This window comes from Prionailurus bengalensis, chromosome A1 (genome assembly GCF_016509475.1).
Source record: "Prionailurus bengalensis isolate Pbe53 chromosome A1, Fcat_Pben_1.1_paternal_pri, whole genome shotgun sequence".
Classification (NCBI taxonomy): domain Eukaryota; kingdom Metazoa; phylum Chordata; class Mammalia; order Carnivora; family Felidae; genus Prionailurus; species Prionailurus bengalensis.
The window spans coordinates 106,944,301-106,956,563 of NC_057343.1; the positions used below are offsets into that span (position 1 = coordinate 106,944,301).

The 12,263-nt window shown below is 40.1% G+C and overlaps 1 protein-coding gene and 1 long non-coding RNA gene across 2 annotated transcripts in view; one reads left to right on the forward strand and one right to left on the reverse strand.

Annotated features, from left to right (window-relative positions):
• Positions 1 to 1,572: 1,572 nt before the first annotated feature.
• Positions 1,573 to 2,641, reverse strand: LOC122472504. The gene is made up of 2 exons (XR_006294459.1): positions 2,285 to 2,641; positions 1,573 to 1,898 (listed from the first exon to the last, which is right to left on the reverse strand). It is a non-coding gene; the product is annotated as an uncharacterized LOC122472504 (long non-coding RNA).
• Positions 2,642 to 2,751: 110 nt separating this feature from the next.
• Positions 2,752 to 12,263, forward strand: part of SLC27A6 (solute carrier family 27 member 6) — an 80,868-nt gene continuing 71,356 nt past the window's right edge. Inside the window, exon 1 of the mRNA XM_043586901.1 lies at positions 2,752 to 3,775. Within this exon, the coding sequence (XP_043442836.1) occupies positions 3,295 to 3,775 (481 nt within the window). The 5' untranslated portion in view covers positions 2,752 to 3,294. The remainder of the gene's footprint in view (positions 3,776 to 12,263) is intronic.

Here is a 12,263-nt window from a genome sequence, read left to right on the forward strand (position 1 = left end):
CATATATACACTGAAAATAAAGGAAGGGGATTTATTTGCATTGACTTGCATTTAGTCACAATATTTATTTTCAGACAACATTAAAAGCAATTAAATTTCTATATTCCATAAAAGGGAACCTGAGAAATACTGCATTGTCCCTAATCAAAAGTAATAGTAACAGCAACGTCTAGACTCTTCCCATGTGTTTGTTTTTATTTTAATTTAACAATAAATTTACTCACTTGCAGTTATTCTTAGTGTCTTACCCCCATTTTGCAATAATTAGCAACTGTAATAAATAATTATATATATTTTACTGAGCTGTCTTTGGTTCTTTCTGAAAGTGAATACCAAATTTATGGGAAAAAAAAAACAAAACAGGAACAGACACATGGGCTGATTTAAGAGTACATACAATACTGCTTAGCTGTCCCAATATTTTCATTGACTCTTTTATGGTGAGATTTCAGGTGAGGAATTGTTCTTGGCCCATATAAATTTTGGCAACGTAGCTTGTAGCTCTCCTAATAAATCAAAGTGTCTCATATTCATGGTGCCAAATATTTTCGTGACTCACTTATATCTGTAGTTGATAAAAATCTATCTCCATGCCTTGGGGTGATGTTAAACATGATGTGAGGGGCACCTGGGTAGTTCAGTTGATTAAGTAAGTGTCTGACTCTTGATCTCAGCTCAGGTCTTGATCTCAGGTCTTGAGGTCAAGCCCCAGGCTGGGTGTGGAGCCTACTTTAAAAACAAAACAAAACAAAGGGGCACCTGGGTGGCTCAATCGGTTAAGCATCCAACTCTTGATTTCAGCTCAGGTCATGATCTCTGGGTCGCACTCTGTGCTGACCCTGAGGAGACAGCTAGGGATTCTCTGTCTCCCTCTCTCTCTGTCCCTCCCCCATTCGCTCACTCTCTCTCAAAATAAGTGAACATTCAAAAAAATGATGAGAAAAATAAGTGTAACCCAATGAGTTTTTCATGAAGTTAATTTTATTTATTTTAAAAGACTGTCCTTTATTATAATAGTATTCCTTTCTTGGCTTTTAATGTTAAAATAAATCCTTCCCTTTATAAAACAATGGTGACAGTTGCAGGTAATTGTTTTAACGTGTGCTTAATGTTTTTACTTTAACAAATTAAAGGATGGCAAACCTGTGTCTCCTTAGTTGTTCTGTTCCCACTAGAGGAGGACAGATTTTACTTGTAGTGGAAATCCAAAAGCTGAAACCCACTGCTCATGGTCTGCGTGGTCTGCTTTCTCCATAGTCTTCCTGGATCTGCTTTGAAAGTTGTTTTTCCAGGTGACTGAATCAGATTACAGCTAGGAGAGAAAAGGATCCAATTTCAAAGGTGCTTTTCAAGTCATAAACTGACTTTTCAAGTTGTAAACTGCTTGATACTAACACTTTTTTTTTTTTAACTGAAAAGATGTTTTTGAATTGAAAAGACCATCCCTTCTGAATAAACTGAGAAAGCATTTTCTTCATCTGCGCAAAAAAGATCAAAGAGCCTGTCTTTCTCCTGGGCTCTTCGCTGTGATTTCAAAGTAATCATTTTCAGATTGATAAACCAGAGTCGGCCTTGGAGTTACCAGGTTTTTCTTTATTAGGAAATCTGAGGTTAGCTAGAACCCAGCTGCAGAACATAAGAGAAGAAAGAGGGAAATGTGAGGCAATGCTTAATGGTTTCATTATGTACAATTAACCATTTATTCACACTCCTTAAAAGCAGGGGCCTGGGATGATGGTGTCTGCAAGAAAAAAAAAAAAAGTGTAACTAAATGCCCCTCAGTTTTTTACCTTCAGTTAAAATTTCATCATTGCAGAAAATTTTATAATTCTTTGCAATTACTTGTTTCTTCACCATCTCCTCTCCCATTTTGGGAATTCTTAGTTCAAGTTCCCGATCTAAATGGGGGATTTAAAAAACAGTTATTGTTAAGGACAGAGAATAGTATTTTTCACCTAAAAAGAAATATGGATGTAGATATGGACTTAAGTTTCCACATCAATCAGTAATTTTGGAACATTTTGTAAAGAGCAATGACTAGGCACTCTAAGGATAGAATTTCAACATACATGTCAATACCGAACTTTAAGTTTTCAAAAGTACTTTTTGTAGAACAACCCAATTTTGTGTTTTCTGAAGAAAGAGTTCAAATATTCCTTGATCTGACCAATTCATAATTTTTTTTTTTTTTTTTGTCGTTTTCGCTCTTTCTGTCGGGACTTTTTTTTTTTTTTTTTTTTTTTTTAATTCTTCCAATCGCCTCTCCAGCGATTTTAGGTCTTACTGTTTAGTGAATGAACTCTCTCGACCCAATTCCAGCAGCCTGGTTGCCCTTGACTCTAGCCACGACTTCCAGGATCCCCGGCTTTCCCTGCATTCGGGGACCGTCCTTTCCCGGCCAGAGGCCCGGGCCCGGGTCGAGCGGCACACTCGCAGGGGCGGCGGGACGCGCGCCCAGAGAGGAGGCGGCGACGGAACCCGAGCCGTCCCAGCGGCGGCGCCCCGAGCAGGGGTTGGCCGGGAGCCTGGAGACGGGCTGCAGGCGGACGACACGGCCGCGGTTCCGAGCAGAGATACACGAGCCCAAGAGCACCAGGAGGGGAGATGGTGGCCACCCGGAACAGTTCGCGGGGACCCAGTGTGTCCGTACCCCCGGAGGGGAGGGGGGAGCTCCTGGGCGCGGGGCGGGGGCGCGGGGCGGAGCAGGGGCGGGGCTCGGGCCTGGATCCCACCTGACTTGGGGGCATCCCCGGCAGAGGCGTGGCCCTGAGACCCTGCGAGGTTTCTGGCGGGTTAAGACCCGCAGCGGCTGCGCTTGTCAGCCCTCGCCAACTCCAGCTTCTCCAGGCTCGAATTCAGCGTCCAAGTTGCAGCCGCCCGAAAGCCCACACCCAGCAGAAGAACGTCTGCTCTTGGACATAGTTCTCCTGAGGGTGGTGGGGTTGGCTCAGGGCCGCAAAGCCGTCGGGGGTTGAGCCAGCCTGCAGCGAGAAGGCTGAGACGGCCAGAGAACCCCGCAGGGCGCGGACAGCCGTCGGGGCTTGCGAATTGGACTCCTAGATTGCGAGGCCCCTGATAGGTGATGACCTAAGCCTTATCCCCGGCATCCCTCGGGGCGATTTCTTCCGTGCACACTTCTGGTTCTGTTTCTCAAGATCACCCTCTTCCTCCCAGAAAGGCTGACTCAAGCTGCAGGTGCCAGCCCTCAGCTCTGAGTAGCCTTGGTCTCTGCGGAAAGCTGCATTTGAAAAGAAGGGCTGGGATCACAAGCTGCTCTCTGTTCCGGTTGCCCCCATGCTCCTGCCATGGTTAACAGGACTAGCGGCTGGAATAGGCTTCCTGCATTTCGTGCAGAAACTGGTGTTCCCTTATTTCTGGGATGACTTCTGGTACCTGCTGAAGGTGGTACGCTATGGAATTCGGCTGGAGATGTACGTGCTGAAAGGGGAGCTGTTCACTGTCCTGGATAAATTCCTGAGTCTTGCCAAGAAGCAGCCCCAGAAACCTTTCATCATCTATGAGGGAGACATCTACACTTACCAGGATGTGGACAAAAGGAGTAGCAGAGTGGCTCATGTGTTCCTGAACCATTCCACGCTGAAAAGGGGGGACACCGTGGCTCTGCTGATGAGCAACGAGCCTGACTTCGTCCATGTGTGGTTCGGCCTGGCCAAGCTGGGCTGCGTGGTGGCCTTCCTCAATTCCAACATTGTCTCCAACTCCCTTCTGCATTGCATCCGCAGCTGTGAGCCCAGGGCCCTCGTGGTGGGTGCAGGTAAAAAGCCCGTCCGGGTGAGGTCTCCATGGGCAAAAGGCAACCCTGCCTGTCATCGCTCCCTGGCCCCTGTTGGTTACAACACTTCACAACTAATACTTCGGGTGTGTGATGAAGTGTGCATAGTATGGCTACAAAATAGTTATACAGTTCTGTGACTGCTGGTTTAATATCCCCTGTTCTATTTCAATCACTTACCCTTTTGTAGATTAGTAACCAACAGGAAAGGTTCAGAAAACTTTTCTGAAATCTCTGCTTCTTACTATTTTGAAAGAGGGGCAGTTTTACAGTTATTGGTATCTTCCATGAATGCAAGAACACAGAGAGATAGAATTCAGCAAGGTCTAGTTTTGTCAGATCTGACAAAATTATTTGATGAGTAGGAAAGTTACTTTCATTTCATTGTGGAATACCTACCTGCCTCTAACAGTAACAATATGAGGGTTGACTACATTTGAAGAGCAAATTAATCTGAGTTGCATGAATTCTTATCTTCATGTCTGCTCTTATTTTGCCATCCCTGCAAGCTGGGACTTGCATAGCAAGGTTAGGCTCCCATCTCCCAGCCAGTGGGCGGGCTCTTGGAGGAGTCTAGGCTTCTTGCTCTCCCCCCATCTCTGCATTTGTTTTTCTTCGCTTCCATTATGTTCTAGTCTTCTCTCCCTCCTCCCTTGGGTTAGGCTTTGGATACACATACTGACACAGAACTGCAAAGAAAAGTTTTTGGTTGAATACCTCATTAACAAAGAACCTGGGAAGTTGAGTTGCACCACCAAGTGGAATTGAAGTATGACAAGTGATACTTACTTGGTATAATGTAATGGGTTTATGTATATTCTTCTTGCATGAAGCCAGGAAGGTAGAGGATGAAGAGGCTCCATGGCCAGGACCTTAGCTAAAGTATTTAAGTATTTTAGATGAATAGATGCATACTGACAACTCGTGCAGAGTTTTTAGATTCACAGAGCAGTCTGGAAAAATTATCTACATTGATATGTAAGTGATCTTGAAGGTGTAGAACTTCACTAGTAACCTTTCTTGTATCATTATTGCACATCACACAATAATGGGTTAGGCGATATATAGTACAAAGGTTACTCAAGACTTTGATTTCTCCTTGCTCCCATTGTCCTTCCAGCTCAACTTAGGACCTGATAAAGTAGCAAAATGTTTACTCTCAAGCATTGATTTTGTCTTGTTTAATCTAAAGGAGTGGAGAAGCTGCATAGTCTCTCCTGTGTATTTTTTGTTCATTTGTTGTTCAGTTGTTCAAGTTTAACTAGCATGATGAACTTTCTCTGAACTCTGATCATAAGCAGGATAAATAAGTCATACAGAATTTTGATATCATGGTGAATGGGGCAAGTGTGAATGAATGTGAATGAAGCAGAAAAAAAAATATCATAGTTCTTCTTTGCATATATTTTAACATTTTATTCCATTGCCCCTATTATTGCTCAATCCAATTAGATCACTAAATCCAATTTAGGTCACAGTTTCTAGAACAAATCAAAATTAAATTGTGCTGAAATTTGATAAAGCCATAAATTGCTTTGACAAGAGCAAACGAAGAGGGCCAGAGTGTCCCTGAAAAGGGTTCTGTAGCCATATTTTTAAAGCCAACCTGAGAAACATCCTACAGCCAGTCTCCTGAGGGATTCCTCTCAAAATGTATAGGGCTTGTTACCTTTCAACATAGACATTCCAACTTTGCTCTTTGCTGAGTGACTGCCTAATTAGGACCAATTAATTTTGCAGTGTTACTTGTGCCAGAGTTTTGCTTTCCTTACCAGTAACTTAATTGCATTGTTTCCTTTTTTTTAACACCAACAGTAAGTTTTGGTATATAAAAGCCTATTTGAGATGCTGGAGTTTTAAGCCGACAGCAGTCAATTTGCTTAGGAGTAGATAGGTGGAGAAATCAACCTTAAATCTTTTTAACAGTTCTTTTCAGCATATCTTTAAAATATATAAAGTACATAAGTTTTTCGGCTATGGGACAATTCCGTTTCATTTAGTTACTAGATTTTTGTTGTTGTTAAGATGTGGCTTATATCACAAGCACCTTTCTATATTTGAAGCTCTTAGCCTGAAATACAAGAAATTCTGTATTCTTGGCATCTTGAGTTAAACATATACATATGGTTTTTAGAGCCTAATGTTAGAGCTCTTAGAATCTCATGGAATGTTTCTGATGGAGATGTACCATTAAACCATTATATCCCCAGGGAAACTGTATTGAGGTGGAAAGAACAATCAGATGGTTGAGATGGAGATAAGCCAGACATTAAGGATAAGATGATCTGCTGTGCTCCCTCTAGTTTTACTTACTTGCAAATGGTGACAATACCGTCTATTTCACAGTGTAAATCTGAGATTAAATGATAGACCTTATGTAAAGTGGCTAGCTGAATGCCTGGTATGTACCAACTGAAGCCTTAGTGAATTGAAATAGTTGTTACTATTATTATCATTATTAAGTCATCTGAGGCCTTTAATAAGGAAACTTGTTTGGATTTGGCTGCTACCATCTAATCTGGTGTTAGCTATAAGAAAGGCTAGTACGCGGTTTGGCATAGGACCCCAAACACCTTACTTTGGTATGTTTTAACAACATTTTATTTTCCAGAAGTTATCTAGAATCGATTTCAAACAGGTTTTACAGGTAGGCCAGGTAATGTCTGACAATTCTGTGTCCCTGAACAAGTCAAAGGGAGAAGATAGCAACTAATCTACCAGGCAAATTGTTAGTGGCATTAACAAAAATGTTAACAGTTGCCTTTTACTCAAGGCTGACTATGTAAAAGATATTCCCAGTGACTCCGAGAGGCAGGTACAGAGTTATATATTGGAAATCGAAGGGAAGAAATTGATTGAGGGTGTCCAGGTTGACACAACTCAGGTTTAAGAGCAGACATTCCCAACCTGGTCTCCTATATAAGACAGTGCTGGACTGTAGAGCCTAATTGTTTCTGAGGCTGTCAGTCCCCTGGTGATACTACTAGGAAAAAATACGCATTCCAGTTATATAAAAATAGTAAAATAAAAGTTGCCAATATTAAAATACCAGGTAGTTCATACACAGATAACTAGAAACAATTTAAATGGTTTTAAAACTTGTATTTCATTCTCTCACAGTATAAAGTTTCAAAAATACTTACTAGGAAGTTTCCTGTGTGTACTCTGTAGTTTTGAAGAAGTGTCAAATGGCATTTCAGATTTCCCTGGAAAATGTCAGTGCTTGCTGAAAAATAGGCTTAGATTAAACCTAGTCCTTTCCTCACAATATCTCAACTTTGATATTAGTAATAGTGGCTGCTGCCAAGATGATTGTCTATGTCTATATGCTTTTCTCTTTGCTTAGAATAAATAGGAAAATGTTGGGATGCTTGTATATCACTTTAAAAAGTCTGTGTAATTATATTCTTTGACCTATTTACTACTACTACTACTACTACTAATAAATAATCTCTTCCTTTTCTAAAGTACTTAATAAATTACAAATTGTTTTTATATGTATATCTTATGTGATTCTCACCACAGCCATAGTAGCCTTGTTCTAAAGATCAGGAAAGCATAGGTTAGAGAGGGCAAGCTGTTCCCTGAAGCTCACATATGTAGAAGAAGCATATGACTAGAGCCTGCATTTTCTGATGCAAAAGCCTGCGGGTACACCTTTGTCCTTGTCCTCGTGGTCCTGTTCATTCCCCCATCTCCATCTTTTCCTATCTTTTCTGTTCTCCATTCCCCCCCCCACCCCACCCTTCCCCCTTTCCCTTCCTTCTCTCTCACCTTTCATCTATCCACTTACTTTCTTTCAGTACCTTTTCCACTAAACCGTCCTGCCTTCCATATACTCTGGCTATTCACAGCTGCCCAATGGAGTGGTAAAGTTCTAGTTGCTATTTGTGTCTCTCTGGGGACTAGACCGAATGGGGATGTAAGCTCTTTGAGCCGAGGAAGTTGGTTTGGTTCACCACTAAATTCCCTGAACTTAGCACAAAGGAGATGCTCAACAAATATTTATTGTCTAGATGGATGAATGAATGAATGAATGAATGAACTAATGAAAAACTCCAAAGTACATATATACACTCAATACCTTTTTATTTACTTGCATAGTTTTGCTAATAAACTGTCCCTCTGCTGTTCATCTGGTAACTGATTTTGACAGTAGATATATCCGTGGAATTTCTTTGTTGTTTTATTTTATATTAATGTTGCTAAGTGTTAGGATCATGACTTCCCAAAAGTACGAAGTCTTTTAGACGCACTAGGCATCCCCAAGTTTTCAGATTTACTTGCATGTGTGTGTTTTGTACTCTCTGCCTTCTGAATATACACAAATTATTATCAGTGGATAGCTAAAAAATACATATTAATATCACCCTGAACTCTTACTTTAGATTCAATAGTATTTTGTGTTTCAACATGTTTGGAAGGGTTTTGTGTTCCTGTTCCCAAGAACAGGAACATGTTACTATAAACTTAAAGTAACATGCAGGTTTGCCTCATTAGTTTTCATGAACCATCTCATTCAGACTGTTCCAGTCATCAAGCCTTTGTAATTCTCCCAATGACTATCAACCATAAAGATAACTGCTTTTTAAAGACCAAGGGGAAGAGTTAGGAGAAAAACAAAGTCCTTTTAAGTTGTATAGAAAGGAATGCATATTCAGATAAGATACATGGCTCATGTACACTTTTATCATTTAATCCATGTGCCATAATTATCTTCACATATATTGGTTTTAATTTGGGGGGCATTTTAATATTTTTGCTAATGTTTAGTAAAATGACTGCCTGTTTTGCATTTTTCATTTCCATTTTAGACTCAGCTCCATCAAAGATTACCTCCATTCCAAAAGAAAATTGCTCACTTCAATAGGAAGGTTCAGTGGCTTCATGATTCATTAACTAAAAAAGACAGTGTTCTAAGTACTGATACATTTGTAGTTTTCTTTCTTTTCTAATCATGGGGACACTCAATGGGGTTCTTATTTTAAACACTGTCTGCTGAACACGTGTTTACTGTAAGGGGATGATGTTTGAATACTGGCAGGAGCAAAAACTACTTAAAAGGACATCGTGACTGCTTAGAGAAGTGGCAGGGTGAAATGGGAGAAGTATACATCTTGGAGCCAGGAAAACTTGGGCTTGGATCCTAGCTCTGCCATTAACTGACTGCTGACACATAGCAGATGATCAATGAGTATCACTGGGTCTTGTGTGAATTAAATATAAAGAATGCAACAGAGTCACTGGACCATAGTATCTATCCATTAAATGGTTGCTATAATTATTTTTAATTGCAGAGGAGCAGAGACATGTATACGAAGTAGGAGTCTCTGTCGTTGTTGGGGAGAGGGCTAACAGGAGGGAGTTCCAGGCACATGGCACACGGCCCATGTGAACTGGTTTTAAGCATCTGTTGTGTCCTCCCCAGTAGCATTGCAAACATGTCCACTTCCCCGTCATCAGCAGCTGGGGCTGGAAGAGTGTCAGGCACAAATTAGCAGCCAAATGGGTTAGCTCTTCTGTGGCCGAGAAAAAGAGGATACCTCAATTATAACCAAAGAGGAATGTGGAAAAGAACTCTGATGGGGTCCGAAACTTGTAGAAATACCACCTTGTAATTGCCTTTTACCACTTTATCCTCCACTTACTGTTTAGTCTGTGTCTAGAGAGCTTTTCTATGCATTTACTGGTTTATACTACTTTGTCATTGAAAAATAGTAAGCCAAATATACTGTGGCGTTGTGGTCCCATTTGAGTAATAATTTTTCATTGGCAATAGGAGATGTGCTAGAAACAAAGTCAAATGAAGTGTTCTACTTTCTTTTTTTGCACAATTTTACCCATAAGGAATATGATGTCTCTTCCTCAAAATGGGTGGGGATGGCCAAGGGTGAAAACACATAAACCCCCTTACAAACTCATGTGCATATATTCAAGGCAGCTAATAAAATCGTTTCAGGGAAGAATATGTTATCACAATTGAAAGTCTTGTGCTTCTGTGCCCTTCCTAGGGTTATTATGATAATCAATAAACTAATATTCATTAGGATATCAACTAAATATCAACTTTCTTAGAAACCAGAGTCTGCCCATGTTTTCTATGAAAAACCTGTTCTAAGCTGCTGAAAAGCTGCCCTAAGTAGTAGGATGGTAGTTAAAGCATGAAGTGAGGTCTATAATTCCACTTTGGATTCTGTGTGATTATTGCTTTGGAGTGTGAAAAGCTCAATCTAAGCGTTTGTAGTTGAATTTCATGTAAGTTTTCTTCTTACCTAAGAATTCAAGTATATTAAGAGCCACAAGCTCTTCCTTTGCAAGCCTTTTAATAACCTAATTCATGTTAATGGCATAGGAGAGTGATATATTAAGTTTTACTAATTGCATTTGTACTATCAGAAATAGGAATAAGAGACTTGGCGGAGAAACAACTTCATTGGTACAAAAAGTGCTACATGATCATAAGCAGAGATCACAACTTACCTGTTTTTATGCTTGCACCACCACCTAATGAAATGCCTTGCATGCTTGAGACATAATGTGTGTTTTTTTAAGTTTATTTTTTTCTTTTGAGAGAGAGAGAGAGAGAGAGAGAGAAAGAGAGAGAGAATGCATGCATACAAGCAGGGGAAAGGCAGAGAGACAGGGAGAGAGAGAAAATCCCAAGCAGGCTCCAAGCTGTCAGCTCAGGTCCTGACATGGGGCTTAAACTCACGAGCCGTGAGATCATGACGGGGGCTTGAACTGTGAAATCACAACCAGGATTTGAACTCATGAATCATGAGATCATGACCTGAGCTGAAAGAGTCAAGAGTCAGATGCTTAACCAACCGAGCCACCCATGTGCTCCAATAATAAGTGTTTCTTAAAAGAACCTATTGCTTTGAAAGTCTTCTCCATTTCAGCCTTGTCCTATAATGTTGACTTAATTAAAGGTCACAGAATATTCAGCTGTCTCACTTTCTTATGGTAGTTTTCCGTCAAAACCTGCATCCACAGTGGATCCCATGGGCAGAGCTCAGTTCCGTAAGCACATCTCTGTCCAGCAACTCCCGTGTGTGTGCCAGGCACAGTCCGCTCAAGTATGGATTAGGGTCCACATCATTACCTTGAGATGTTTACAGTTCTCTGGGTTTCAGTGGTAGCACACCTCACTAAAGAGTGAATCTTGGGGCGCCTGGGTGGCGCAGTCGGTTAAGCGTCCGACTTCAGCCAGGTCACGATCTCGCGGTCCGTGAGTTCGAGCCCCGCGTCGGGCTCTGGGCTGATGGCTCAGAGCCTGGAGCCTGTTTCCGATTCTGTGTCTCCCTCTCTCTCTGCCCCTCCCCCATTCATGCTCTGTCTCTCTCTGTCCCAAAAATAAATAAATAAATAAATAAATAAATAAATAAATAAATAAATAAATAAATAAATAAAAAAGAGTGAATCTTCATGAAAAACACAGGCAAATTTCCTTGAGGCATTTGAACAAATGTTCTTTTCTGTCAGGACTTAATGTTTAGAATTTACTTTCAAAATTACACTGAAACTTTTCATTTTGTTAACATAAATTGGCCATGATAAGTAAAATAATATTTTATCTTCTGCAAGACTTTTTAAATTTTTATTTCAGTTTTCACTATCCTCACCCACATTTCCTACTACTACTGAAGAAATACTACTCTTCAGTAATACTACTGAAGAAAGTTCTGTGGAATTCTAAATGTTTCAGCAAGTCAGTTTAATGTTAACATATGAAGGAAATGAAATTGTATTTCCTCTAGTTCTTAGGAATCTACTCACTTCCTTTTTCTTGTAAAAATCATGACTCTTTGACAACATTGAGTGTTTTTTATTATATATATATTTTATAATATATATTTATATACATATATTTTTAAAATATATATTAAATAAGTATATATATTAATATTAGTAAATATTAATCTATATTAAAATACATATATATGTATTTAAAGTCTACTTATTTATTTTGAGAGAGAGAGAGAGAGCGAGCAGGGGAGGGGCAGAGAAAGAAGAAGAGAGAGAACCCTAAGCAGGCTCTGCACTGGCAGCATGAAGCCTGAGTCTGGGCTGGAACCCATGAACCGTGAGATCATGACCTGAGCTGAAATCAAGAGTCGATCATTTAGCCAGCTGAGCCAGTCAGATGCCCCTGAGTATTTCTTTAGCCTCTACAATTCCAACAAAGATTTCAGGCCAGAATTCATCATCCTGTAACTTTATTTGTACTTATTTTTCCTATTTAGACATACCTACCATTATGAACATCTAAAAGTTTATGCTGTTAATTTACAATTCCCTGTGAGCGATTTGAAATTAAGATAATGAAATGAGTCACTTAAGAGACATGTACTTATATGTTCAAAATGTGAGAAAGAGTCATTAAAATAAAAGAAAATAGAAAGTCTAGATGATTTGTTTGTCCTATTTTTTTTCATTTATTTGTGGCTTGTTCTTCCCCCCCAGCCAG